At 60.2% G+C, this 26095-nt stretch overlaps 1 protein-coding gene across 1 annotated transcript; it reads right to left on the bottom strand.

Moving 5' to 3' along the window:
- Window positions 1-1332: 1332 nt before the first annotated feature.
- DNMT1 (DNA methyltransferase 1) lies at window positions 1333-26095 on the bottom strand. The gene is made up of 35 exons (XM_069881536.1): window positions 26017-26095; window positions 25822-25942; window positions 21543-21585; window positions 20607-20714; window positions 20235-20505; window positions 19215-19287; window positions 18933-19023; window positions 18798-18838; window positions 18649-18700; window positions 18107-18190; window positions 17909-18018; window positions 17301-17419; window positions 17034-17126; window positions 16165-16316; window positions 15893-16080; window positions 14374-14563; window positions 14123-14220; window positions 13880-14027; window positions 13666-13781; window positions 12596-12797; window positions 12377-12510; window positions 12067-12240; window positions 10551-10772; window positions 9316-9508; window positions 8162-8252; window positions 7353-7487; window positions 6897-7179; window positions 6660-6801; window positions 5260-5426; window positions 5007-5184; window positions 4580-4775; window positions 3554-3717; window positions 2183-2299; window positions 1917-2007; window positions 1333-1831 (listed from the first exon to the last, which is right to left on the bottom strand). Exons 1-35 carry the CDS (start codon window positions 26093-26095, stop codon window positions 1749-1751), a joined length of 4749 nt encoding a protein of 1582 aa, XP_069737637.1. The 3' UTR covers window positions 1333-1748.

The raw sequence follows: 26095 nt of genomic DNA, 5'->3' as shown, positions 1-26095 counted from the left end.
GAACGAGCCCAACTCTCCCAGCCTGGGCCTCACACGGGAGGTTCTCCAGCCCTCACACCATCTCCGTGGCCTCCTCTGGATTTGCTCCACCAGCTCCATGTCCTTCCTGAGCTGAGAACTCCAGCCACGGGGCTCCAGGTGCCCTCACCCCCGTGCAGGACCTCACCCTTGGACCTCATGAGGTTCGCGTGGTCCCACCTCTTAGCCTGTCCAGGTCCTTTCTGAACATCATCCCTTCCCTCTGGCTGGTGGCATCATCACTCCCCGGGGTTGCCTTCAATCCCTCTTCCCACATCTCCAATGAGGATGTCAGAGAGCAAACCCCATCGTGATGGAGCCCCCGTACTCACCACGCAGAGGTTGTGGCCGTCAAACCCAACCAGATCTCGTGGGCGTTGGGCTGGTGGAGAGCAGCCTGAGGGCCCGTCTTGGTCTTCCTGCTCCTCCTGGGCCCGCCGAGCGGCATTTACAGCCACCGAGGGCTTCTTGCCGAGCTTCTTGGGCTGGAGCTCGGTGGAGATCCTCACCCAGGACCTCCCTGGCACCGAGGTCCGGCTGGTGCTCCCCAGAGCCTCCTCTTGGCCCTGCTTGGAGAGGGCATCGCAGCTGTTGCTCTCCACTCAACCGGGACCATCTCGGTGGGTAAACGATGGAGAGTTACTTGGCCACCTCCCTCCGGAACGTGGGGTGGATCCTACCTGGCCTTGTGGACTCGGAGAATCAGGGAAGGGCAGGTGAGGTCTCACCAGAGCAGAATCCCCTCCTCCTTCCATCTAGACTCCATCTCATCCTTGAGGAGAATCGTCACCCCTCCGCTCGGTGTCGTCTCCAAACTCACCGAGGCTGCCCTCGATCTCGTTGTCTGTGTCGTTAACGACAATATTAACCAGCACTGGGCCTAGTGAGGGCCACCACTCATCCCCGAGCTCCACCTGGACCCTGGTCCCACCACAGAGCTCCGAGGGACACCCCTCGGAGAATCACCAGGTTGCAAAAGACCTACTGGATCATCGAGTCCGACCATTTCTATCTCACTAGGAGGTCCCAGTAAAGCTTTGGAGCTGGGATCCATCACCGAGCTCCATCTGGACACGGAGACATTGAACCTGCGGCTACGACCATCCAACCCATTCCTCATCCAGCCAACGTTCACCTCATCCAATCTGCGTGTTGATGGGAAGGATGGTGGGAAGAGAACCACTTGAAGGCCTCGGAGAAGTCCAGCTAGACGGGATCCGTGGCTTTTCCCACCTCTACTGTGCTCACCTGCCTTGGGTGAAGCCACCTCAGATCTGGAGCTCCGTGCCCTCCTCCGGCCCCGGGGGTTTATAATTTATAGGAGAGATTTATTTGAAGTATTACAACATATAAAAACTACATAAAGTCTCGATTCCCACTTGTACAACGCAGCTTTAAAAAGAGGGAGCGGGGACCCGAAGCCGGGGCTGGACCTCGAAGGTGCCACCAGGCCCTGGTGGGGCTTGAGAAGGTGCCACCAGGCTGAGCCCCGGGGGCTCCCGAGGCGGAGGGGCAGGTTGGGCCATCACAGACAGCAGCCAGAAGACAGACACGAGCGGGAGGTGGGGAGGAAGGCCCCGAGGTGTCCCTCCTCGGCCACCGCCATGGCTGGGAATGAAAAACAACCCCAAAAAATAATAAAAAAACTCAAGGAGAAGGAAGGAGAAGAAAAAGGGTTGAAAGAAATCAGTGCATGGTTGGAGCCCGCGTGCTGGGGGAGAGGCGGAGCGTCAGCCGGCCGTCTCCATGGCCTCCACCTTCTCCAGAGCTTCCATCTTCTCCACGGGCTCCGTCTTCTCCGGGGCACCGGGCTCTGGGAAGAGCGAGGATGGGGTGAGGGTCCCAAACCAACCTCCCCACACGATGGAGGGACGAAGGGAAGAGGAGACCCCACCTACCCGCCATGTCTTCTTTCAGCTTCGCCAAGACGCAGGATTTGATCTCCAGGCCGATGGCTTTGGCCAGAGGAGGAGGCACCGCGTTCCCCACCTGCAAGACGAGGAGGAGGAGGTGAAGGAGGAGGCAGCAAGGGGCTTGGAGACCATCAGGGATGGGGTTTGCCACCACCGGCAAGAGCGGTTGACGCTGGTGGTGAGGGAATTGGCACCAGCCGGGTCAAACCAGGTGCCGGTGAGGGGTTTGGCCCCGAGAAGCCGGCACTGACCTGTCTGTGCTTGTCGAGGATGTTCCCGAAGAGGCGATAGGTGTCGGGGAAGCCCTGCGAACGGGCACATTCCCTCACGCTCACCACCCGGTGCTGCTCCGGGTGCAGCACCCGACCCTGCGGAGGCAAAGAACCCAACGGTGGCGAAGAGGAACCCAACGGGGCCAAGAGGAACCCAACGGGGCCAAAGAGGAACCCAACGGGGCCAAAGAGGAACCCAACGGGGCCAAAGAGGAACCCAACGGGGCCAAAGAGGAACCCAACGGTGGCGAAGAGGAACCCAACGGTGGCGAAGAGGAACCCAACGGGGCCAAAGAGGAACCCAACGGTGGCGAAGAGGAACCCAACGGGGCCAAAGAGGAACCCAACGGTGGCGAAGAGGAACCCAACGGGGCCAAAGAGGAACCCAACGGTGGCGAAGAGGAACCCAACGGTGGCGAAGAGGAACCCAACGGGGCCAAAGAGGAACCCAACAGTTGGGACCATCTGGCACTGCCTCTTAGAATTATCATGGAATGGCTTGAGTTGGAAGGGACCTCAAAGCCCATCCAGTTCCACCTCTCCTGCCATGGGCAGGGGCACCTCCCACTGGATCAGGGGCTCCAAGCCCCATCCAACCTGGCCTTGAACCCCTCCAGGGATGGAGCAGCCACCACTGCTCTGGGCAACCTGGGCCAGGACCTCCCCACCCTCCCAGGAGAACGTTTCTCCCTAAGATCTCATCTCAATCTTCCCTCTTCCAGCTCAAAACCGTTCCCTTCATCCCATCCCCGCCCTCCCTGATTGAGGGTCCCTCCCCAGCTTCCCTGGAGCCCCTTTCCACTCTGGAAGCTGCTCTAAGGTCTCCCCAAAGGCTTCTCTTCTCCAGGCTGAACAACCCCAACTCTCCCAGCCTCTCTTCATACAGGAGGTTCTCCTCAAACTATCTCCGGGGCCTCCTCTGCTCTCGCTCCACCAGCTCCACGTCCTTCCTGGGTTGAGGACTCCAGAACCGGACCCAGAACTCCAGGTTTGGTCTCCTAAGAGTGGAGTGGAAGAGCAGAATCCCCTCCTTTCCCTGCTGGTCCCACAGCTTTGGATGCAGCCCAGGACACGGTTGGTTTTCCGAGCTGTGAGTGGCTCTGGGGGAGCTTCTCCAGCCCCCCAAGTCCTTCTCCTCAGGGCTGCTCCAGCCTAGATGCGTTTGGGATTGCCCCGACTATCCCTTTGGGTTCCTGGGGCAGGACCTTGGCCTTGTTGAACCTCTCCGGCCTCATCAGGTCCCTCTGGAATCCATCCCTTCCCCTCCAGCGTCTCAACCGCCCCAGAGCTCGGCGTCACGGAGGAACCCGGTGCCCTCGACGCTGCTTCTTCCCAGCAGATGGGACCCACCTGCTTGCCCATGGGCTCGGGGTTGGTGACGGTGGTGCTGAAGAAGCCGTCCCACTCCAAGCGGCCGTAGAGCCCGGCCCAGTGGTTGTGCCGGTTGCCGGTGTGGGGCAGGCACCAAGGGATGAGGGTGTTGAACTGCCGGTCGGCGGGATCGCAGGGTTTCCCTGCGGAGAGAACGAGGAGGTGGCGAGGTGGCTACTGGTGGTTTCATAGACTCAGAGAATCACCAGGTTGGAAAAGACACAACGGATCATGGAGTCCAACCATCCCCATCAACCCACGTCCCTCAGCACCTCGTCCACCCATCCCTCAAACCCCTCCAGGGCAGGGGACTCAACCCCCTCCCTGTCCCAGGGCCCAGGGACCCTTTCCAGGAAAGATTCCATCCTGCTGTCCATGCGGAGCCTCCCCTGGTGGAGCTTGAGGCCGTTCCCTCTCGGCCTGGCCCCTGGCCCTGGGGAGAAGAGCCCAGCTCCCTCCTCTCCACAAGCTCCTTGCAGGGAAAGAGCAAGGAGGTCTCCCCTCAGGCTCCTCTTCTCCAGGCTGAACCCCCCCAGGTCCCTCACCCACATCTCATAACGCTTGTTCTCCAGCCCCTTCCCCAACTCCAGACGCACTCCAGGACCTCAATGTCCTTCTTGGAGTGAAGAACCCAAAACTGAACCCAGATGTTGAGGTGCGGCCTCACCAATGGGATCCCTTCCCTGCTCCTGCTGGCCACAGCATTTCTGCTCCAAGCCCAGATGCCCTTGGCCTCCTTGGCCCCCTGGGCCCCTGCTGGCTCCTGTTCCACCAACCCCCCCAGGTCCTTCTCCTCCAGGCCCTTTCCAGCCAGACTCCTCCTAGGCTGGAGCTGCCCAGGGTCGTTGTGCCCCAAGGTCCTGCTCCAACCTCATCCCCGTTGGTCTCAGCCCATGGATCCAACCAGCTCAGCTCCCTCTGGAGAACCTCAAACCCCTCCAGCAGATCCCCCCCAGCTCGGCGTCGTCCCCAACCTCGTTAAGGCTTTTGGGACGCCGTCCCTACCTTCGGCGCAGGAGCAGACCCCTCGCAGGGCCCCGGTGCTGCTGCGCCCGTTCTTCTTCTCGTGGTGGGTGTAACGCAGCTTGCGGGTGGTCGTCCCGTCCGAAAGCCGCACCTCGATGTTGGGAAGGTCGCGCCAATCGGAGCCGGGAGCCAAGGGGATGTGTCTCATCCGAGCCGCCACCAGGGCACTCATGTCCTGCCAACGACAAGGCCGGTGTCACCACCCAGGGGACGCAGAAGGGCCCCAACCGCCCCGGTCCTCTCGCCGGGGACGGCTGGAGGAGAAGGACAGATCCCAACAGCTCCTCGGATTCGGGAACGTTTACCGGGAAGGGCTTGGAAACGGTCCCTCTCGTCCCATCTCGCATCCAACCTCGGTTGGGTACGAGAGGTCCGAGTCCCCCTTGGAGAACCTCAAGAGCCGCACCTTGCAGATGTGATCCCTGAGGATGGGTTGATACTGGGAGCCCCGGATCTGGCGCTGGAACCAGGATTGGGGTTCCCCGTTGTAGGAGATCTCCAAGGCCGAGGCACCGTTCCTGATCTCCGGCAGATCAGACATGGTATCCCGCACGGTGATGGTGCGGAAGGGACCGGAATAAGTCCTGGGAGGAAGGAGGGAGCCGTGAGCGGCCAAGAGAGTCGCCCTCGTCAGCCCCGGCGCGGCTCCCGAGGCTCACCGGGTGATATTGCTAACGAACTTCTTGTCGTCCACCACCACGCTGAGTTGACAGGCACGAGGAGCGAAGACGTGCAAAGGCTCGGGGAACATGGGGAGCTTCTCGCCGGGAGCTGCGGCCAGGACGATCGCTCTCCGCCGTGTCTGGGCCACGCCGTACTGGCCGGCCTGGGGAGGAGGAGGACACCGGGATCATGGAACGGGTTGGGTTGGGTTGGGTTGACTTGGGTTGGGTTGGCTTGGGTTGACTTGGCTTGGGTTGGGTTGACTTGACTTGGCTTGGGTTGACTTGGCTTGGAAGAAACCTCAAAGCCCCTCCAGCTCCACTTCCCTCCCACCGGCTCAGGTTGCTCTAAGATCCATCCAACCCGGCCTTGAACCTCTCCAACCCTTTCCTGGAAAGGGTCCCTGGGCCCTGGGACAGGGAGGGGGTTGAGTCCCCTGCCCTGGAGGGGTTTGAGGGACGTGTGGACGAGGAGCTGAGGGACGTGGGTTGGTGATTGATGGGGATGGTTGGACTCCATGATCCGATGGGTCTTTCCCAACCTGGTGCTTCTCTGATTCTACGAACCCACGTTTTATCTTAACGAGATGGTTTAAAGGATTTTCGTGGTGGTGGAAACCCTGCGGCTGGTCAAGGGGTCGCCGACTGCTTTGCCTCTGGAGCCTCGTTTTAAGGCAAACGGTTTGAGGAACACGGTGACTTTGCGCGTCACCAGTTAAACGCGACGAGTTCATGGAATCACGGAATGGTTTGGGTTGGAAGGGACCTCAGAGCCCATCCAGTCCCGCCCCCTGCCATGGGGACACCTCCTACTGGATCTGGTTGCTCCGAGCTCCATCCAACGTGGCCTTGGACATCTCCAGGGATGGAGCAGCCACCACTGCTCTGAGCAACCTGTTCCAGGGCCTCCCCAACCCTCCCAGGAGAACGTTTCTCCCCAAGATCTCATCTCAATCTCCCCTCTTCCAGCTCAAAACTGTTCCCCTCATCCCACCCCTGCCCTCCCTGACTGAGGGTCCCTCCCCAGCTTTCCTGGAGCCCCTTTCCACGCTGGAAGCTGCTCTGAGGTCTCCCCGCGGCCTCCTCTTCTCCAGGCTGAACAACCCCAACTCTCCCAGCCTCTCCTCACACAGGAGGTTCTCCAGCCCTCACATCATCTCCGTGGCCTCCTCGGGATCCGCTCCACCAGCTCCACGTCCTTCCTGGGCCGAGGAGCCAGAACTGGCCTCAGGATTCCAGGTTTGGTCTCAGGAGAAGGGAGCAAAGGAGCCGCATCCCCTCCCTGCTGCTCCCCCGGCTTTGGTTGCGGCCCAGGCCTCGGTTTGGCTTCCTGAGCGCACACGTTCTCGGCTCACGTGGAGCTTCTCAGCAGCCCTGAGAGCCACCCACCACTCTACCTGGAGGACCCCAAAGGTGCACTGGTAGCCCATGCGGACGAGGCAGCGCAGCGTGAGCTTCAGCACCATGGAACGCTTGAAGGACACGAAGTTCCTGACGTTCTCCAGGAGGAAGAACCGCGGCCGGTAGTAGTCGCAGTAGCTACGAGGAGGGAGAAGAAGACAGGAGCGAGGCTAAAGCAAGATCTGAGGTGGGCACCCACACCTACGTCCCCCCAGCAGCTCCTCTGCGCTCACCTGAGGAAGGAGACCACCAGGGAGTTCTTGAACTTGGAGTAGGTGCGGGAGTTGAAGCGGTTCATGCCGCTGAAACCCTGGCACGGGGGCCCACCACACAGCATCTCCACGTCCCCCTTCTGCGGCAGCTTCTGCCCCAGCGAGTTGGTCTTCTCGCCCGACATCACCAGCTTGAGCAGGACGTTGCAGTCCTCCGTGAAGACGGTGCTGCCGGGATTGTTCAAGCGGAAGGCTTGGGCGGCCGGCTCCCACATCTCGATGGCCCAAAGCGTCTCCGAAACGCCTGGAGAGACCCAAGTGGAAGAGCTTGAGCTTCGAGGAGAGGAGCAGAGCACCCGCCGGCACCTCCCGAGCCGGCAACGTTCCGAACGCAGCCACCGCAGCTTGGAGGGACCAAGCGGCTCGTCACGATGGTTGGATTCCCATGGGATGGCTCGTCCCCGCTCTGCTGCTCACCTGCCTGGTGGAAGCCCTCGGACAAGCCTCCGCAGCCAGAGAAGACGTCCAGGGTGCGGAGTTTGGGAAGCTTCAGCTTGGCTCGGTCCTGGTCGCTCTGCTCGCAGCTCACGGCCACCTTCCCTTTGCCTTTGCCTGGAGGAGAGCAGAGCCGCAAAGTCCTTCAGGGGATCGGGGAGGGCGGAGAAGGTCTCTCAACTCATCCAGTCCGACCATCCAGCCCACCGAAGCCCGGCCCCAGGTGCCGCATCTCCACGTGGTTTGAACCCCTGCAGGGATGGAGGCTCCACCACAGCTGCTTCCAAGGCTTGACAAGCCTTTCCAAGAAGGAATCCTTCTCCACGTCCAACCTAAACCTCCCCTGGTGCAACCTGAGGCCTTTTCCTCTCATCCCATCGCTTGGTCTTGGGGAGAAGAGCCCAACACACACCTCTCCACAAGCTCCTTGCAGGGAAAGAGCAACGAGGTCTCCCCTCAGCCTCCTCTTCTCCAGGTTAAACACCCCCAGGGCCCTCAGCAGCTCCCACAACCCCTGGTGCTCCAGCTCCTTCTTCTCCAGATGCTCTCCAGCCCCTCAATGTCCGTCTTGGGTCCAAACCCCAGCCCGTGCTGACCCCCCGCAGAACATTCCTTCCTCCCGGGGCCTGGAGAACCGTGCGAAATCCTACGCTACGGAGCCACCAGCCTTTACGAAGAGAAAAGGCTTTGAGATCCCTCAAGGATGAGGTTCGAGGTTCCTTCAGATAAGCTTAGGTGCCTTCAAAAGAGCTGGAGACCATCCTGACCTCTCTCCGCTCAACCAGACTCACCTTTCCCTTTCCCCTTCCCCTTCCCTTTGTTGCCGGAGCTCCGAGCGTGGTTGGGGGGATCTTCGAAGCTCTTCGTTTTGGCGTTGTAGGCCTGGGGGGGGAGAGAAAGGGTTGGGGACACTTCAAGACCAAGAGCTTCTCCAGCTCAGGGACGGCGTTGGCAACACCGCATCCGAGCTGCAAACCCAAAGGGAAGGACACAGAGGGTCCATCTCCTCCCCTCTCCATCCCTTCAGGGAGCCGAGGAGGCCACCCCAGAAGGTCCACGGGGAGCGACTGCCCCCACCAGCTTCTGGTGACCCTCAGATTAAAGCTTCCTTTGTATTTCAGTCAGAGAATCATGGAAGGGGTCGGGTTGGAAGGGACCTCAAAGCCCATCCAACCCCCTGCCACGGGCAGGGACACCTCCCTCTGGATCAGGGGCTCCAAGCCCCATCCAACCTGGCCTTGAACCCCTCCAGGGATGGAGCAGCCACCACTGCTCTGGGCAACCTGGGCCAGTGGGAGCTTCCCTGGAGCCCTTTTCCATGCTGGAAGCTGCTCCGAGGTCTCTGTGGAGCCTTCTCCAGGCTGAACAAGCCCAACTCTCTCAGCTTGGCCTCATACAGGAGGTTCTCCAGCCCTTAGATCATCTCCATGGCCTCCTCTGGATTTGCTCCACCAGCTCCACGTCCTTCCTGGGCTGAGGATCCAGGAATTGGACGTGGGGCTCCAGGTGGGGCCTCCTAGAGCGGAGCAGAGGGGCAGGACCCCCTCCTTCCCTGCTGCTCCCACGGCGTTGGCCGCAGCCTGGGATCCAGTTGGATTTCCAGGCTGAGAGACACGTTTCCAGCTCACGTGGAGCTTCTCCTCCCCCCAGCACTCCAAGTCCTTCTCCTCGGGGCTGCTCCCAGCCTGGATCCATCTGGGATTGACTCAACCAGGCCCTCGGCCTCGTTGAACCTCACGAGTTTGCTCTGGTCCCACCTCTCCAGGTCCCTCAGGATTGCAGGAGACCATCCAGGAGGCTCCACCAAGCTACAACTCCTCCCTCTGCGTGCCAGCTCCTCCACGCCAAACACACTGGGAGAGACACAACATCCAGCTCTTCCATCCCACCACCTCCACGCCCCCGGGGGACACCGTCCAGACGCCTCCGATCCCACCTCGCTCACCTCCAAGAAGTAGAAACGGTCAAGCCCACCAGCCGAGTAGTCCTGGATGCTCTCGGTCAGGTCTTCTCCGTAGACCACGGTGCAACGACCCTGCACGGCGTGGAAGTCGACCGTGGTCTCCTCGTCGCTCCAGTAGAGGAGGTTGATGTCGGCGTGGTAGCTGCCCTTCATGGATTTGTGGGTGTTCTCGGGTCTACAGGGAGCAGAACCACCTGGATCAGAGGAGGAACCACCCCCTGGTCCAACCTCCTCCGAGAGAGGAGGGTTTGTCTCCTCCGGGTGGGCTCAGCACCATCGGGATGATTGAGTTCATCCCAAAGGAAACTTCGGGGGGCTTCTCAGAGGATGGAGGGTCACCCCACGCAGGATCAGGATCCACGTGGGTTTGGATCCCTCCAGAGAAGGAGGTTGAGTTTTCCAGGCGCTTCAGCAGCTCACGTTGAGCTTCTCCTCCCCCAGCAACCCCAAGTCCTTCTTCTCCTCAGGGCTGCTCCCAACCCATCCTCCACCCAACTTGGATTCGGAGTTGGAGGTTGTCCCGAGACGTTGGCCAAGCCTGGGCCCAGGACTGATCCCGGGAACACGGTTGGTCAGAGGCTTCCAGACTCTGCGCCACCAACCCCACCCCTCCGAGCTCTGCCAGCCAGGTCTCCAGCCACCCAGCCTCTTCCCAACCCATCCCCATCGTGGTCCTCAAGGAACCCAGCTCCGCAGGCACCTCCAGCTCCACAAGCCCCCTGGAGCTCCACAAGCCCCATGGAGCTCCACGACCACCTCGAGCTCCACAAGCCCCTCGAGCCCCACGAGCTCGAGCCCCACAAGCCACCTCAAGCCCCACAAGCCACCTTCAGCTCCACAACCACCTCGAGCTCCACAATCACCTTGAGCTCCACAAGCATCTCCAGCCCCACAAGCCACCTCCAGCCCCACAAGCACCTCCAGCCCCACAAGCCACCTCCAGCTCCACAAGCCACCTCCAGCCCCACAACCCCCTCGAGCTCCACAACCCCCTCGAGCTCCACAGGCACCTCGAGCTCCACAGGCACCTCCGGTTCCACAACCACCTCGAGCTCCACAACCACCTCGAGCTCCACAACCACCTCTGGTTCCACAACCCCCTTGAGCCCCACAACCACCTCCAGCTCCACAAGCCCCCTCGAGCCCCACGAGCCCCTCGAGCTAACGGCGCAGAGCTTCTCGCGTGCCCCAAGCCCTGGGGCAGGGCCCCGCCTGACCTGTAGAACTTGCAGATGCGCAGTTTGATGTCGGCCTCGTTGGGTTTCCCGTTGCTGCGGATGTGGCAGAAGATCTCCTTGATGCGACCCACGCGGTACGGATCGGGAGCATCCAAGTTGCTGCCCTTGATGTACTCGGAGTACTTGCGATAGTGCTCGGGGTGCAGGTCTTCGTCCACCGCCTCCTTCTTGGGGCGCTTGGCTGGGCTGGCGGGTTTCATGCTGGCAAGAAGGGAAGGAAGAAGGTTGGGGGCGTCTCAACCGAGACCCTCCTCGTAGCACGTTGCGTCCTTCTCGCTCTGCTCGCAGGCGTGGGCTCCAAACCTCCTGCTCCTCACCCCACAGGCATTTCCCGCCCCGAAACGACGCGGCCAGAAGGATTCGTGGCCTTAAAACAAGGTGTCCCAACCTTCTTCTCAAAGAGATTTGCCCTTTCTCCTCCCCATATCTCCAACCAGGGTCTGGTTTGACCTCTTTCTCTAAGCTAGAGAGAAACCCATGGATGAAAGGACCCCAATTCATCTGGCTTGTCCCATAGAAGTCGTTCTGGTTAACGAAGGGAGGAGAAGTTGGGTTTTAGAAGCACCTTTACTCCTAAACTGAGCTCAAGGAGGGATCGTCCACCTGGCTTGGTGCTGCTGAGGCTGCACCTTGAACCCTGGGGTCAGTTCTGGGCCCCTCGCTCCGAGAAGGACACTGGAGCGTGGCCGGAGAAGGGAACAGAGCTGGGAAGGGGCTGGAGAACCAGGGAAGCATCTGAGGGATCTTAGAGGGGTTTGGTCTGGAGAAGAAGAGGCCGAGGGGAGACCTCAGCTCTCAGAAAGGAGGTTGCGGTGAGGTTGGAGCTGGGCTCTTCTCCCAAGAAAGAAGCGACGGGACGAGAGGAGAAGGCCTCGAGTTGTGCCGGGGGAGGGTCAGGTTGGGTACGGGGAAGGAGTCCTTCATGGAAAGGCTCGTCAAGCCTCGGGAGTGGCCACACAGGGATGTGGTGGAGTCTCCATCCCTGCAGGGGTTCCAACCACGTGGAGATGCGGCACCTGGGGACACGGTTTTGGGGGGGTTGGGCTGGTGGTTGGACCGGATGAGCCGAGAGGTCTTCTCCGACCTCAGTGATTCCATGGAGGCCTGTAAGAAAGCTGGGGAGGGGCTCCTGATCAGGGACAGGACGAGGAGGACAGTTTGGAGCTGCAAGAGGGGACATTGAGATGAGATCTTAGGGAGAAACATTCTCCTGTGAGGGTGAGGAGGCCCTGGAACAGGTTGCCTAGAGAAGCGGTGGCTGCTCCATCCCTGGAGGTGTTGAAGGCCACGTTGGATGGAGCTTGGAGCTCCTGATCCAGCGGGAGGTGTTCCAGGGGTTGGAACCGGATGGACTTGGAGGTCCCTTCCAACTCAAACCATTCTAGGAAATCAGGCTGCTGGATGCTTCATTTCCTGGTCCCCGTGTCCTCTGCTCCCAGAACCCTGACCCAGGAGCATCCTGAGGAACGCTTCCAGCTGCCCCACCAGCACCAACCTGAAGGAGAAGGCTTCTGGGAGGAGGTAGACGCCGTCTCCCACCCTGTACTGCACCCCGTTCTTGGTGGCCACGGCGTAGAACATCTTCCCATCGCCTTCTTCCAGGGGGTCGGCCACCTTGGGGATCTCCTTCTGCCTCACCTCATCGAGCCGCGTGCAGCTCATGCAGAACCTGTGGGGTAGAAGGACAGGAGAACACGGCGAGATGGACCTCGGTGGTGCTGCTGGAAGCCAGGAAGGCTCCTCAACCTCCTCAACCCATTTTGGGAAGAGCGGATCCCGGGAGCTGCTGCCCGGCGCACACTCACTTGTATTTGTTGTCCTCGGTGGGTTGAGTTTTCGGTGGGGACTCGAACCGAGCGTATTCCTGGTCGTACCACATCTGGTAGAAGTACGTTCTCCCATCGTCTTCCACCATCTTGATCTCCATGTCCAGCCCCCCCTGCTAGGAAAGACGGATTGACGGGATCGGCGCCGCCGCCGCCGCCTCGCTCGGACCAGCCAGGACCTGCAAGGCCACCACCCACCTCCATGGCCCAGTTCTCCGAGGGCGGCTTGTAGATGACGTTGACCTTGCCGTGGATGTAGGAGAGCTGCATGTCCTCACACTCGTCCACCAAGAAGAGCTCCAGAGGGTCCGAGGTGGCTCCCAGGACCGTGTCCGAGCCCGGACAGAACCAGTGTGCGTGGAACATCTGCCCACTGCTGTCCTCCCACATGGCCGTCACCCTGAGGAGGGAGGAACCAGGGTCGTGGAGCTCCAGGTTGAGGTGCTCCAAGCAAGAGAATCCTCAGAGAGCCCCAGTTGGGTTCTCCAAAGGGGAGCATCAGCCATTCCCACCCCAGCAGGAGATGAGACCTCATAGAATCAGAGAATCACCAGGTTGGGAAGGACCCACCGGATCGTGGAGTCCAACCGTCCCCATCAATCACCAACCCGTGTCCCTCAGCACCTCGTCCACCCGGCCCTTCAACCCCTCCAGGGCAGGGGACTCAACCCCCTCCCTGTCCCAGGGCCCAGGGACCCTTTCCAGGAAAGATTCCAGGAAAGATTTCCAGGAAAGATGCCCTTGGCCTCCTTGGCCTCCTTGGCCCCTGCTGGCTCCTGTTCCACCAACCCCCCCAGGTCCTTCTCCTCCAGGCCCTTTCCAGCCAGACTCCTCCTAGGCTGGAGCTGCCCAGGGTCGTTGTGCCCCAAGGTCCTGCTCCAACCTCATCCCCTTGGTCTCAGCCCATGGATCCAACCAGCTCAGATCCCTCTGGAGAACCTCAAACCCTCCAGCAGATCCACCCAGCTCAGTGTCACCCCCAAACTCTCTCAGGGAGCCCTCGATGCCTTCATCCAGGTCGTGGATAAAGACATTGACCAGGACCCAGCACGGAGCCCTGGGGACACTGCGTGGAACTGGCCTCCAGCTGGAGTTAACTCCATCTCCCACCACTCTCTGGGCCCTCCACACAACCAGTTTTCCACCCAGGAGAGCGTTGGCCTCTCCAGGCCCGAGGTGACACTTTCCGAAGCAGAAAGCTGGGAGAAACCGTGTCAAAGGCTTTCCTGATGTCCAGGAAGGTCCCGTTTGTCCCCTCCAGCACCAACCTGGCGAGGTAGAGGGGCTTGGTGGGATCATCCGGGCTGACGGAGACACAATCTCCCACCTCCAACGTCTCCGAGTCGATGCAGACCTTCTGGTAATAATCCTTCTTCCCATCACTCTGCGGAGTTCAGGGAACGGTTGGGTTGGACGGGACCTCCAAGCCCACCCAGTCCCACCCTCCCCATGAGCAGGGACACCTCCCACCGGGTCCATCACCTTGATGGGCTCCCCAGCCCAGGAGATGCGGCTCTTATTCTGCTTCTTCTTCTTGCCTTGCAGCATCTTCTTGGGCGACGGCATCTCGGGGATGTTGTCGTCCACCTCCTCGTCCTCGTCAGCTTCCCGCACGGCCAGGTTGGGACACCTAAGGAGCCAAGGGATGAGCGCGGAGACCACGGTCCTTCTCTCCAAAGGAGAAAGGACCTTGGGAGAAGGCGCCGTCCGCTGGAGAAGACTCACCTCCTCTGCAAACAAGCTTGTTTGCTCCGGCCGCTGCCTCCAAACTTCACCATGTTCTGGCACGCTTTGCACTTGCCGCACTCCGGCTGCTGGCAGACCTGGAGCAGGGAAGCACCGGAGATGTTCCAAGCAGGAGAAACCAAGAGGACCCTCAAGAAATCCCTTCAGGGCCCCGAGGAACCAACCCTAGAAGGAGATGGGGTGGATGGAGGTGGATTGGGTCACCCTACCGCGCCGGCCCTCCCCGTTACCTCGCAGACGCCGCAGCGCCGGCGTTTCATGGCGTTCTCCTTGTCGTCTTCCTTCTCGTCTTTCTCGATCTGCTCCGAGAAGAAGGTGTCGAAGATGAGATACACCAGCTTGGTGGTGGTGGCTTTGGTGGGACCCTTGTCCTTGTCGATTTTCGTAGGATGCCGGATGGCCTGACGCCGGACAGCTCGCCTGCGAGCAAGAGGAGAGCGCTGAGAGGGGACTCCAGAGCAGCACCCAACGAGGTTCTTCAGGGACGAAGCAGCCGAGGATCATCCCGAGAGGCTCATGGAAGGTCTCACGGGTGGCACGGGAACCCAAGAGATGCTAGAGGAGGCCAAGGAGCGAAGCCAGGCGCCAGGGACCCCACCCAACACCTCTTCTCCCACAGAGGAGAAGAGGTTTCCTGGTTTGAGGAGGGTTTCTGAGCCCATCTCCCAGTGCTTCCCATGCCACCAAGTCTTAAATCTTGAGGTCTTCCTAAGGGGGAATGAGGAAAAGGCTTTTCCTAGAAGGATTCCCTGCGCAAAGGTGATGGGGAACCGACCTGCCACGTTCCTCCTGGAATGATAGAACCATGGAGGAACCCAAGGAACCGTGGATTCAAGGAACCCAAGGAACCATGGATTTGAGGACTCAAGGAACCCCAGGGACTCCGAGGAACCCCAAGGAACAGATTCAAGGAACCCAAGGAACCCCAAGGAACCATGGATTCCAGGAACCCAAGGAACCATGGATTTGAGGAACCCAAGGAACTGTGGATTCGAGGAACCCAAGGAACCCCAGGGACTCCAAGGAACCCCAAGGAACCATGGAATCAAGGAACCCAAGGAACCATGGATTCGAGGAACCCAAGGAACCCCAGGGACTCCAAGGAACCCCAAGGAACCATGGATTTGAGGAACCCAAGGAACCATGGATTCGAGGAACCCAAGGAACCGTGGATTCGAGGAACCCAAGGAACCCCAGGGACTCCAAGGAACCCCAAGGAACCATGGATTCAAGGAACCCAAGGAACCATGGATTCGAGGAACCCAAGGAACCCCAGGGACTCCAAGGGACTCCAAGGAACCCCAAGGAAACAGAGAATCACGCGATCAAGGAATCATTTAGGTTGGAAAAGACCTCTGAGCTCCTCCAGTCCCACCGCCAGCCCAATACCCCCAGCCCACCAAACCGTGGCCTCAGAGAATCACAGAATCACTAGGTTGGAAAGGACCCACTGGATGATCGAGTCCAACCGTTCCCATCAATCACTAACCCATGTCCCTCAGCTCCTCTTCTTCTCCAGCCCCCTCCCCAGCTTCGTTGCTCTTCTCTGCACTCGCTCCAGAGCCTCCACATCCTTCTGGTGGGGAGGGGCCCACAACCGACCCCAGAATTCAAGGAGGGTCTCACCAGGTGCCACATCTCCACGTGGTTTGAACCCCTCCAAGGACGGAGACCCCACCGCTTTCCCTCGTTGCCCTCTCCCAAAGCCAATTCCCCCCACCCCACAGCCAACGTCCGCACGGGCCTCACCTCTTGCCCAAGGTGACTCCAGCCAACTTGATCAAATCCCTCATGCAGGGTGTGATGAGGACGGGGGGCTCGTCGCTGTCCCCGGCTTCATCGTAGCTCTCCACCTGCTCCACCACGAACTGGGCGTGTCGCAGGAGCGAGTCCTCTGTGAAGCGGTTGAAGTTGAGCCCCGCGGGCGGCACCGTGGTCTACAAGGACGGGTCGGGTTAAGGACAAAGGTGACCGAGCGACCTCCGGAAGCCCCGGATCCCACCGCCGTCGGCTTTTTTCACCTCGATTTTGTTGAGCAGGTCCTCGTAGCTGACGTCGCGGTTGTTCTGGAGGAACTCGACGACGATTTTGCTCATGTAGATCTTCTCTTGCATGAGGGCGAAGATGGGAGCGTACTCCTCGCTGGGTTCCATCAGGATGTAATCAGCAAAGGCTGCCCGGGGCGATAAAGAAAACCAGGAAACTCAACAATTTTTAACGAGGAGCAGAGACGGCAACGAGCGGATCCTTGGGAAGGGGAGGCCCGACCCATCTCCAGCTACGACACCAGGACCTAAACGTGCAGGGAAGTTCTACCAGGAGCCACGGGCACTCCGCTATCACCACCAAAGCCAGGGAGGAGGTGGGGGACGTGAGGTGGGAGGCGCTACGTGCTCGTTAACCTTTCGAGGTTTGCTGTTACCTAATTAGAAAGGAAAGACAATCCCAGGGGTTTGGCTGCCACTACAAACTCCATTGGCTGAGGCACAGGAGACACAAAGTCCATCTCTGGTACCACCAGGTTATTGGGAAGGTTCCTTGCAGAAACGGGGAAGGGAAAAAGCTTTTAAACCCCCCTAAAGTCATAGAGAATCACGGAGTGGGTTGGGTTGGGAGGGACCTCAAAGCTCACCCAGTTCCAACCCCGTGAGCAGGGACACCTCCCACTGGATCAGGGGCTCCATAAGCCCCAGCCAACCTGGCCTCGAACATCTCCAGGGATGGCGCAGCCACCACCGCTCTGGGCAACCTGGGCCTCCCCGCCCTTCCAGGAGAAGGTTTCTCCCCAAGATCTCATCTCAACCTCCCCTCTTTCAGCTTCTCGGCGCGGGTTCCTGGCAGCAGCAAAGACCACGAAGGCAAAGAAAGCTCCTTCACCACCCAACCTCACCTGTGGTGAAGCCGATCAAAGCCTTCTCGCCTCCATCAAACCCCGTGATCCACCAGGCGTTGATGGGACCCAACTTCTTGGCTCTCACCCCACCTGGAAGCAAGAAAACACCCATCTCAGCCCCCCAAAAAAACCCCAAACCCAAGAGTTGTGGGTGAGAAAGCACCACCTGGACCCAACTTCACTCTTTACGTGGTGAGGAGGTGGAATTTCAGGGGATAAAGCAACATCCCGGCATCTCCTGAGGTTCTTCTGGGTGGAACTCACCGTCCAGACAAGGGTTATCGTCGTAGATGGGCTTCACGACGCCGCTGAAGTAAAGCTCGATGTTCCTCTCGATGAGGCCGGTGTCGAAGGGGCACAAGTGACCTCGCTTGTCGTAGACGCTGGGAAGGAACAGGTCGGGTCGTTATCCAGCGGGGTTTGTGGGATTTTCCAGCCTCGTTCCGTAGAATCATGGAATCGGTGAGGTTGGAGAAGGCCTCCAAGCTCGGCCAGCCCAACCATCAGCCCAGTACCACCACATCATGGCCCCAAGTGCCACGGTCAAGATGTTTTGGACCCCTGGAGACTCCACTGGGCAACCTGCCCTCCATCCATGGATCCAGCCTCTCCTGATCCCTCTCTAGATCCTTCCTGCCCTCCATCCATGGATCCAGCCTCTCCCGATCCCTCTCTAGATCCTTCCTGCCCTCCAGCCATGGACCCAGCCTCTCCTGATCCCTCTCTAGATCCTTCCTGCCCTCCAGCCATGGATCCAGCCTCTCCCGATCCCTCTCTAGATCCTTCCTGCCCTCCAGCCATGGATCCAGCCTCTCCTGATCCCTCTCTAGATCCTTCCTGCCCTCCATCCACGGACCCAGCTTCTATCTTACCTAAAGGAGGTGACTCTGTGTTGGGGCAGGTCCTCGTAGCTCTCGAACCCGTCTTCATTAGCATCAAAGAGGGACAATCGCTCGTCCGTCAGCATTTCTGGCTCCTCCAGCTGATCAGGGAAGCGAGAAGATGTTTGAGGACCATTCCCCGCAGCCCAACGCGGCTCCCCAGACCCACCAGAGCAGGAAATCTCTTACGGCATCGTCCGGATCCCCTTGGAAGAACTTGAGGTCGGGGTCATCGAGGTACTGCCTGCAGTCAACACACTTGGGAGGGGTGGTCTACAAGGTAAAGGAGATGCCGTCGTCCCTTCTTTTCCCCGCCATGATCAAGCTCCAAGCTCCTTCCCCGTTCGTTAGCGCAAAACCTCGTTATTAAAGCATCCAAGAACCCAACAGCGGCCGTCGTGCTTGCTTCAAACGCAACCCAAGCTCATCCAGGCTTGCTGGAGGGGTTGAGTTTAGAAGCTGCAAGGGCTGGAATCATGGAACGGTTGGGTTGGAAGGGACCTTGAAGCTCATCCAGTTCCACCTCCCTTTGATAGGGGGGGATCTTCCACTGGATCAGGTTGCTCCAAGCCTCATCCAACCTGGCCTTCAACACCAGAACTGGCCCCGCTAACAAGTCCACGTCCCCAACCAGCTTTATCTTTGCTTTAGGGAAGCCCAACCGCGCTTCGGAAGAGGTCAAAGCACCGAAAAAGCCCTTCAAGATGCCGAGGAGGAGGTGAAGAACTTACTCGAGCGGGCGTGGTGGTTTTAACCTGAGTAATTTCATCTTTCAGCTCCATCCTGGGTGGAAGAAAACACAACGGGATGAGGACGAGGAGCATCGCGGCCTCCACCAGGTCACCCACACCGAGCAGGGAACGTCCTCCGTCCTCCTTACCCGTCTTTGGCTTCAATTTTAATCCTCTTCTCCTCTTGTTCCTTGAAGGAGAAACAAAGAGATGTGAGGAGAGGCTGGAGAGCGGGATGGACGCGGCGCTGGGCCCAGCGAAGCAGCCAAGAGCGCGGCACAAACCTTCTCCTCCAGCTCCTCTTCCTCCTTCTCCACGTTCATCACCTCCTGCTTCACCTCCCCGTTGACCTCCTCTGATTTCCGTTTGTTGGACCTGCAGGTATGGAAGAACAATGGATGAATCCAGGGATCCAACGCCAAGAGTGGTGGACAAGGCCCTTCTTGTTGGGAACCTCAAGTCTTGGGATTGAGCTCATCAGGCCAAGAGAAGAAGAGGAGGAGGAGGAAGGTTCCCGTGGGAGGTGGGAAAGGAGGTGGAGATCCCAAGCCTGGCACCGTACTGACCCTTTGGAGAAGATGGTCAGGATGGACGGCTGCCGGCCGGAGCTTCGGGTGACCCGGGAACTGGCCGGAGACTCTAGTGAGAAGACGGAGAGGGGTTGCGGTAACGGTGAGGAGCCTGGAGCCTTCCCTTCCTTCAAAATCCCCCAGGTCTGGGACCACCACCAAGGCAAGGAGACCCCAGACCCCTTCCCGATGGAATCCCACCAGGAATCACCAAGCTCCCACTTGGAATTTCATGGTCATAAATGATCCCCTTAAGGCACTGGGAAAGAGGATGGAAAATCAAGGTACTCCTTGGATCCCACCATCCCGGATCATCATCCCACCTCCTCTCCCTCCATCCCATCATCTCATATCTTCATCCTGTCTCTTCTCCCTGGCTCCCACCATCCCAGATCATCATCCCACCTCCTCTCCCTCCATCCCATCATCTCGTATCTTCATCCCGTCTCTTCTCCCTGGCTCTCACCATCCCAGATCATCATCCCATTTCCTTTCCCTCCATCCCATCATCTCGTATCTTCATCCCGTCTCTTCTCCCTGGCTCCCCCATCCCGGATCATCATCCCATCTCCTCTCCCTCCATCCCATCATCTTGTATCATCATCCCATCTCCTCTTCCTCCATCCCATCATCTCGTATCTTCATCCTGTCTCTTCTCCCTGGCTCCCACCATCCCGGATCATCATCCCACCTCCTCTCCCTCCACCCCATCATCTCGTATCTTCATCCCATCTCTTCTCCCTGGCTCCCACCATCTCAGATCATCATCCCACCTCCTCTCCCTCCATCCCATCATCTCGTATCTTCATCCTGTCTCTTCTCCCTGGCTCCCACCATCCCGGATCATCATCCCACCTCCTCTTCCTCCATCCCATCATCTCGTATCTTCATCCTGTCTCTTCTCTCTGGCTCCCACCATCCCAGATCATCATCCCATCTCCTCTCCCTCCACCCTAGAGCAAGGCGAGGAGATCCCAAGCCCCTTCCCAAGGGAATCCCACCAGGAGTCGCCGTTACTTTTGTTTTCCCGACTGGACCGGCTCCTCCTGGCCTTGCGCGCCCGCGGCGTTGGGACCAATGGAGACGAGGAGGACGAGGCGGCCGCTTCCTCCATTTCCATGGCACTGTCTTCTTCTCCGTCGGGTCCCGCTCGCTCCGAATCCTCATCGCTTCCGTAGGCGCCGTTCTTGGAGCACCCGTTGGACGCCGGCAGCAGCAGCGCCGCGTTCCCGTTCTCCGCCGAGAGCTCTTGGTGGAGCAGGGCCTTCACCTTGGCCAAGTATCTCTCCTGGCAAGGAAGGACGCGGGATAAACCATCGGAATCCGATGAGGAGCCGTGGTAGGACAACCCACCCCACCCCACCGGCTCACCGAAATCTAGGATCTCACCTCCGACAGCTCCTTACAGCGGAGTTTGGCTTCCAGCTCGCTCAGCTGCTTCTGGACATCGGCTTGGAGGAACCCATGGATGAGGCTCAGCTTCTCCTTGACACATTCCTGAGGGAACAGAGGGAACGGAGCTCGAGGAGGGGGGGGTGACGCTTCCCCGTTGGGTTTGGTGTCTCTTTAGGCTCCAAACCTCACGCCATCGGTCTCAGCCCAGCGCTCCAGGGATCTGAGCCGGTTGGATCCATGGGCTGAGACCAAGGGGAGGAGGTTGGAGCAGGACCTTGGGGCACAACGACCCTGGGCAGCTCCAGCCTAGGAGGAGTCTGGCTGGAAAGGGCCTGGAGGAGAAGGACCTGGGGGGGTTGGTGGGACACGAGGATGTGGAGGCTCTGGAGCGAGTGCAGAGAAGAGCAACGAAGCTGGGGAGGGGGCTGGAGAAGAAGAGGAGCTGAGGGACACAGGTTAGTGATCGATGGGGATGGTTGGGTGGGTTCTTCCCAACCTGGTGACTCTGATTCTACGACACAAACCCAGGTGCTGCTCACCCAGCTCAGGGGAAGCCTCCTGAGATAGGAGGTGAGGCTGGATTTCCATACCAGGCAGTGGAATTACGACCCCACCAGGACCAAGGGACACGGGGAGGTCTCACTTGGCCACCCCACCCCATGCCCAAACCCAGAACGAGGTTGTCTAGAGCTGCCCCAGCCCTGGAGATGCTCAAGGCCAGGTTGGATGGGGCTTGGAGCCCCTGATCCAGCGGGAGGTGTCCCTACCCATGGAGTTGGAAGCCGATGGGCTTTGAGATCCCTTCCAAACCAAACTATCCCATGATGGAAACCAGAAGCTCAGGAACACGGATGCTTCCTTGGCCGCTCCAAGCATCCAGAAGCCGCCTCCACCTCTCTGGGTGGCTCCTGGTGTTCCGCGGACACTCACCTTCTCGCTCAGGTTGTCTTCATCCCTCTCCAAGTCCTGCAGCCTGCGGGGAAAGAGGGAGGAGGATCAGACGGTGCCGCCTGGAGGAGCTGAAGACCCCAAAATCACCCGGTGCCGGTGCCAGACGCAGCCTCAAGGGCTCTTGAAGAAAGGAGCAGGGATCCGGCCCCGAGCGCACGGCTGCACCCCGGGAACGCTTCCGCGTGCCGGGAGACGGGATGGGACGGCTCCGGCGTAGCCGGCACCGCTTCCGGTCGCTCTTTTGGGCTCGGGACCCCCACGCCGCAACCGGCTCCGGCACCAGCTCCGATCACTCCCATCTCTTCCGGTTTCCAGAACCGGATCCCGCAGCAGCTCCAGTCGCTCCCATCTCTTTCCGGCTTCCAGAACCGGCTCCAGCACCGGCTCCAATCATTCCCATCTCCTTTTGGCTTCCAGAACCGGCTCCAGCACCGGCTCTGATAGTTCCCATCTGTTTTTAGCTTCCAGAACTGGCTCCAGCACCAGCTCCGACAGCTCCCAAAGTTTTTTGGGCTTCCAGAACCAGCTCTGATCATTCCCATCTCTTTCTGGCTTCCAGAACTGGGTCTGGCATCGGCTCCGATCGCTCCCATCTCTTTTTGGCTTCCAGAACCGGCTCCAGCACCAGCTCCGATCGCTCCCATCTCCTTTTGGCTTCCAGAACTGGATCCAGCACCAGCTCCACTCGTTCCCATCTCCTTTCGGCTTCCAGAACCAGCTCCAGCACCAGCTCTGCTCGTTCGCATCTCCTTTTGGCTTCCAGAACCGGCTCCAGCACCGGCTCCGCTCGTTCCCATCTCCTTTTGGCTCCCAGAACCGGCTCCAGCACCAGCTCCGATCATTCCAATCCCCTTTCGGCTTCCAGAACCGGCTTCGGCACCAGCTCCGCTCGTTCCCATCTCCTTTCGGCTTCCAGAACCGGCTCCAGAACCAGCTCTGATCATTCCCATCTCTTTCTGGCTTCCAGAACCGGCTCCGGCACCAGCTCCGATCGCTCCCATCTCTTTTTGGCTTCCAGAACTGGATCCAGCACTGGTTCTGGTTGCTCCCATCTCTTCCAGGCTTCCAGAACTGGGTCTGGCATTGGCTCCGATCGCTCCCATCTCTTTTTGGCTTCCAGAACCGGCTCCAGCACCAGCTCCGCTCGCTCCCATCTCCTTTCGGCTTCCAGAACCGGCTCCGGCACCAGCTCCGCTCGCTCCCATCTCCTTTCAGCTTCCAGAACCGGCTCCAGCACCAACTCCGCTCGTTCCCATCTCCTTTCGGCTCCCAGAACCGGCTCCAGCACCAGCTCCGCTCGTTCCCATCTCCTTTCAGCTCCCAAAACCGGCTCCGGCACCAGCTCCGATCGCTCCCATCTCTTTCTGGCTTCCAGAACTGGCTCCAGCACCAGCTCCGACAGCTCCCAAAGTCTTTTGGGCTTCCAGAACCAGCTCTGATCATTCCCATCTCTTTCTGGCTTCCAGAACTGGGTCTGGCATCGGCTCTGATCGCTCCCATCTCTTTCTGGCTTCCAGAACCGGTTCCAGCACCAGCTCCGCTCGTTCCCATCTCCTTTCGGCTCCCAGAACCGGCTCCAGCACCAGCTCCGCTCGTTCCCATCTCCTTTCGGCTCCCAGAACCGGCTCCGGCACCAGCTCCACTCGTTCCCATCTCCTTTTGGCTTCCAGAACCAGCTCCAGCACCAGCTCCGCTCGTTCCCATCTCCTTTTGGCTTCCAGAACCGGCTCCGGCACCAGCTCCACTCGTTCCCATCTCCTTTTGGCTTCCAGAACCGGCTCCGGCACCAGCTCCACTCGTTCCCATCTCCTTTTGGCTTCCAGAACCGGCTCCGGCACCAGCTCCGATCATTCCCATCTCCTTTCGGCTTCCAGAACCGGCTCCAGCACCAGCTCCGCTCGTTCCCATCTCCTTTTGGCTTCCAGAACCGGCTCCGGCACCAGCTCCAACAGCTCCCAAAGTCTTTTGGGCTTCCAGAACCAGTTCTGATCATTCCCATCTCTTTCTGGCTTCCAGAACCGGCTCCGGCACCAGCTCCGATCGCTCCCATCTCTTTTTGGCTTCCAGAACTGGATCCAGCACTGGTTCTGGTTGCTCCCATCTCTTCCAGGCTTCCAGAACTGGGTCTGGCATCGGCTCCGATCGCTCCCATCTCTTTCTGGCTTCCAGAACCGGTTCCAGCACCAGCTCCGCTTGTTCCCATCTCCTTTCGGCTTCCAGAACCGGCTCCGGCACCAGCTCCGCTCGTTCCCATCTCCTTTTGGCTTCCAGAACCGGCTCCGGCACCAGCTCCACTCGTTCCCATCTCCTTTCGGCTTCCAGAACCGGCTCCGGCACCAGCTCCGCTTGCTCCCATCTCCTTTCGGCTTCCAGAACCGGCTCCGGCACCAGCTCCGCTCATTCCCACCTCCTTTCCGCTTCCACCACCGAATCCATCGCCGGCTCCTTCCGACTCCGGTGCCACGACCGCAGCGGCGGCACCACCACCACCCAACGGGAAACCAACCGGAATTCCAACCACCCCCCCCCCTACTTCCAAATCCCCAAAAATCGCCGCGCCATCCCATAATAAGCACCTGGCTTGGCAGCCAGCCATGCAGCCCCCCCCCCACTCTCCGATTCCAATGGCGCTTGGGAAGGAATCGGAGTCGCGCCAACGGCGTTTGCCGCGCGTTCGCCGCCACCGGAAGAGCCGGAACCCAGAACGGATTTGGCGGCAGGCGGCGAGCGGTTTTTTTTTTTGGGGGGGGGGGGACCCCCTTTTAACCTCCCCCCCCCCCCCAGGGGGGTCCCCCCCCCCCACTTTTTAATTCCCAGCATCCCCAACTCTTCCCGCTGGGAATCAGCAGAAGGGACAATGGGAGCTGAGACCTTCCCAGGGGTCCCAGCTGGTGCCCCCCCCCCCCCAAAAAATTATTGGGGGGGGGCCTTACGATGTGGGGGGGGGGCATGGGGAAGGAGAAGGGGGGGTCAGGGATCATGTAGATTGGGGGGAGGGGGGCTGTCAGCTCCCTGAAGTGGGTTTTGGGGGGGGGGGGTCAGTGCAAAAAGGGGGGGCTGGCAGGTCCCTGAAGTGGTTTGGGGGGGGCGGTCAGTGCAAAAAGGGGGGGCTGGCAGGTCCCTGAAGTGGGTTTTGGGGGGGGTCAGTGCAAAAAGGGGGGGCTGGCAGGTCCCTGAAGTGGTTTTGGGGGGGGGTCAGTGCAAAAAGGGGGGGGGTCATTGCAAAAAGGGGGGGGTCATTGCAAAAAGGGGGGGCTGTCAGCTCCCTGAAGTGGTTTTGGGGGGGGGGGTCAGTGCAAAAAGGGGGGGGGTCAGTGCAAAAAGGGGGGGCTGGCAGCTCCCTGCAGTGTTTTTTGGGGGGGTCAGGCTAAGGGGGGGGGCAATGGGGGGGTCGTAAAGGCGGTCATGGGAAAGGGGGGGGTCAATGGGGGGTTAGGGGGGGTGTGATAGGAAGGGGGGGGTCGATGGGGGGGTCAAAGGGGAAGGGGGGGTCACAAAGGAGGAATTGGGGGGGTCAAAGCGGGGGGGGGCAAAGGGAGGGGGTCACGGGAAAGGGGGGGTCATGGAGGGGGGAGCATGGGGGTAGATCGTGGGGGGTCATGGGGGGTCAAAGGGGGGGTCAAAGGGGGGGTCATGGAGGGAGGAGCATGGGGGGGTCAAAAGGGGGGGTCAAAGGGGGGTCATGGAGGGGTCAAAAGGGGGGGTGACAGGGGGGTCAAAGGGGGGTCAAGGGGGGGGTCATGGGAGGGGGGTCAAAGAGGGGGGTCAAAGAGGGGGGGTCAAAGAGGGGGGGTGACAGGGGGGTCAAAGGGGGGTCAAAGAGGGGGGTCATGAGAAGGGGTGACAGGGGGGGTCAAAGGGGGGGGTCAAAGAGGGGGTCTAAGAGGGGGGGTCATGGGAGGGGGGGTCAAAGAGGGGGGTCATGGGAGGGGGGGTCATGGGGGTGTCAAAGGGGGGGTGACAGGGGGGTCAAAGAGGGGGGTCAAAGAGGAGGGGGTTGACAAGGGGGTCAAAGAGGGGGGTCATGGGGGTGTCAAAAGGGGGGGTGACAGGGGGGTCAAAGAGGGGGTGTCATGGGAGAGGGGGTCAAAGAGGGGGTCAAAGAGGGGGGGTCTATGGGGGTGTCAAAGGGGGGAGTGACAGGGGGATGTCATGGGGGGGGGAGCATGAAGGGGAGATGATGGGGGGGTCGCAGGGAAGGGGGGGTCACGGGGAAAGGGGGGGGGGTCACAGGGAAGGGGGGGGGGAGGTCACTCACCGTCGCCGCAGCTCGGCGGGCAGCGGGGCCGGGGGGCAGCGGGGGGGGCGGCCCGGGCGGGCAATGAAGGAGGAGGAGGAGGAGGAGGAGGAGGAGGAGGAGGCTGAGGCGGCCGAGGAGCCTCAGCAGCGGGGACCGAACCGGGGGCCGGAACCGAACCCGAGCGGCACCGGGAACCGAACCGGGGGCCGGAACCGAATCCGAGCGGCACCGCAGAGGCGGCTTCGCGCCCAAAGCGGCGGCGGGGGGGGGGGGCGGTGCCGGGAGGAACCAT

This window comes from Phaenicophaeus curvirostris, unplaced genomic scaffold, assembly GCF_032191515.1.
Source record: "Phaenicophaeus curvirostris isolate KB17595 unplaced genomic scaffold, BPBGC_Pcur_1.0 scaffold_51, whole genome shotgun sequence".
Lineage (NCBI taxonomy): Eukaryota > Metazoa > Chordata > Aves > Cuculiformes > Cuculidae > Phaenicophaeus > Phaenicophaeus curvirostris.
The sequence above is the reverse complement of the archived record's forward strand: the minus strand, read 5'-3'. Positions and strand labels throughout refer to the sequence as shown.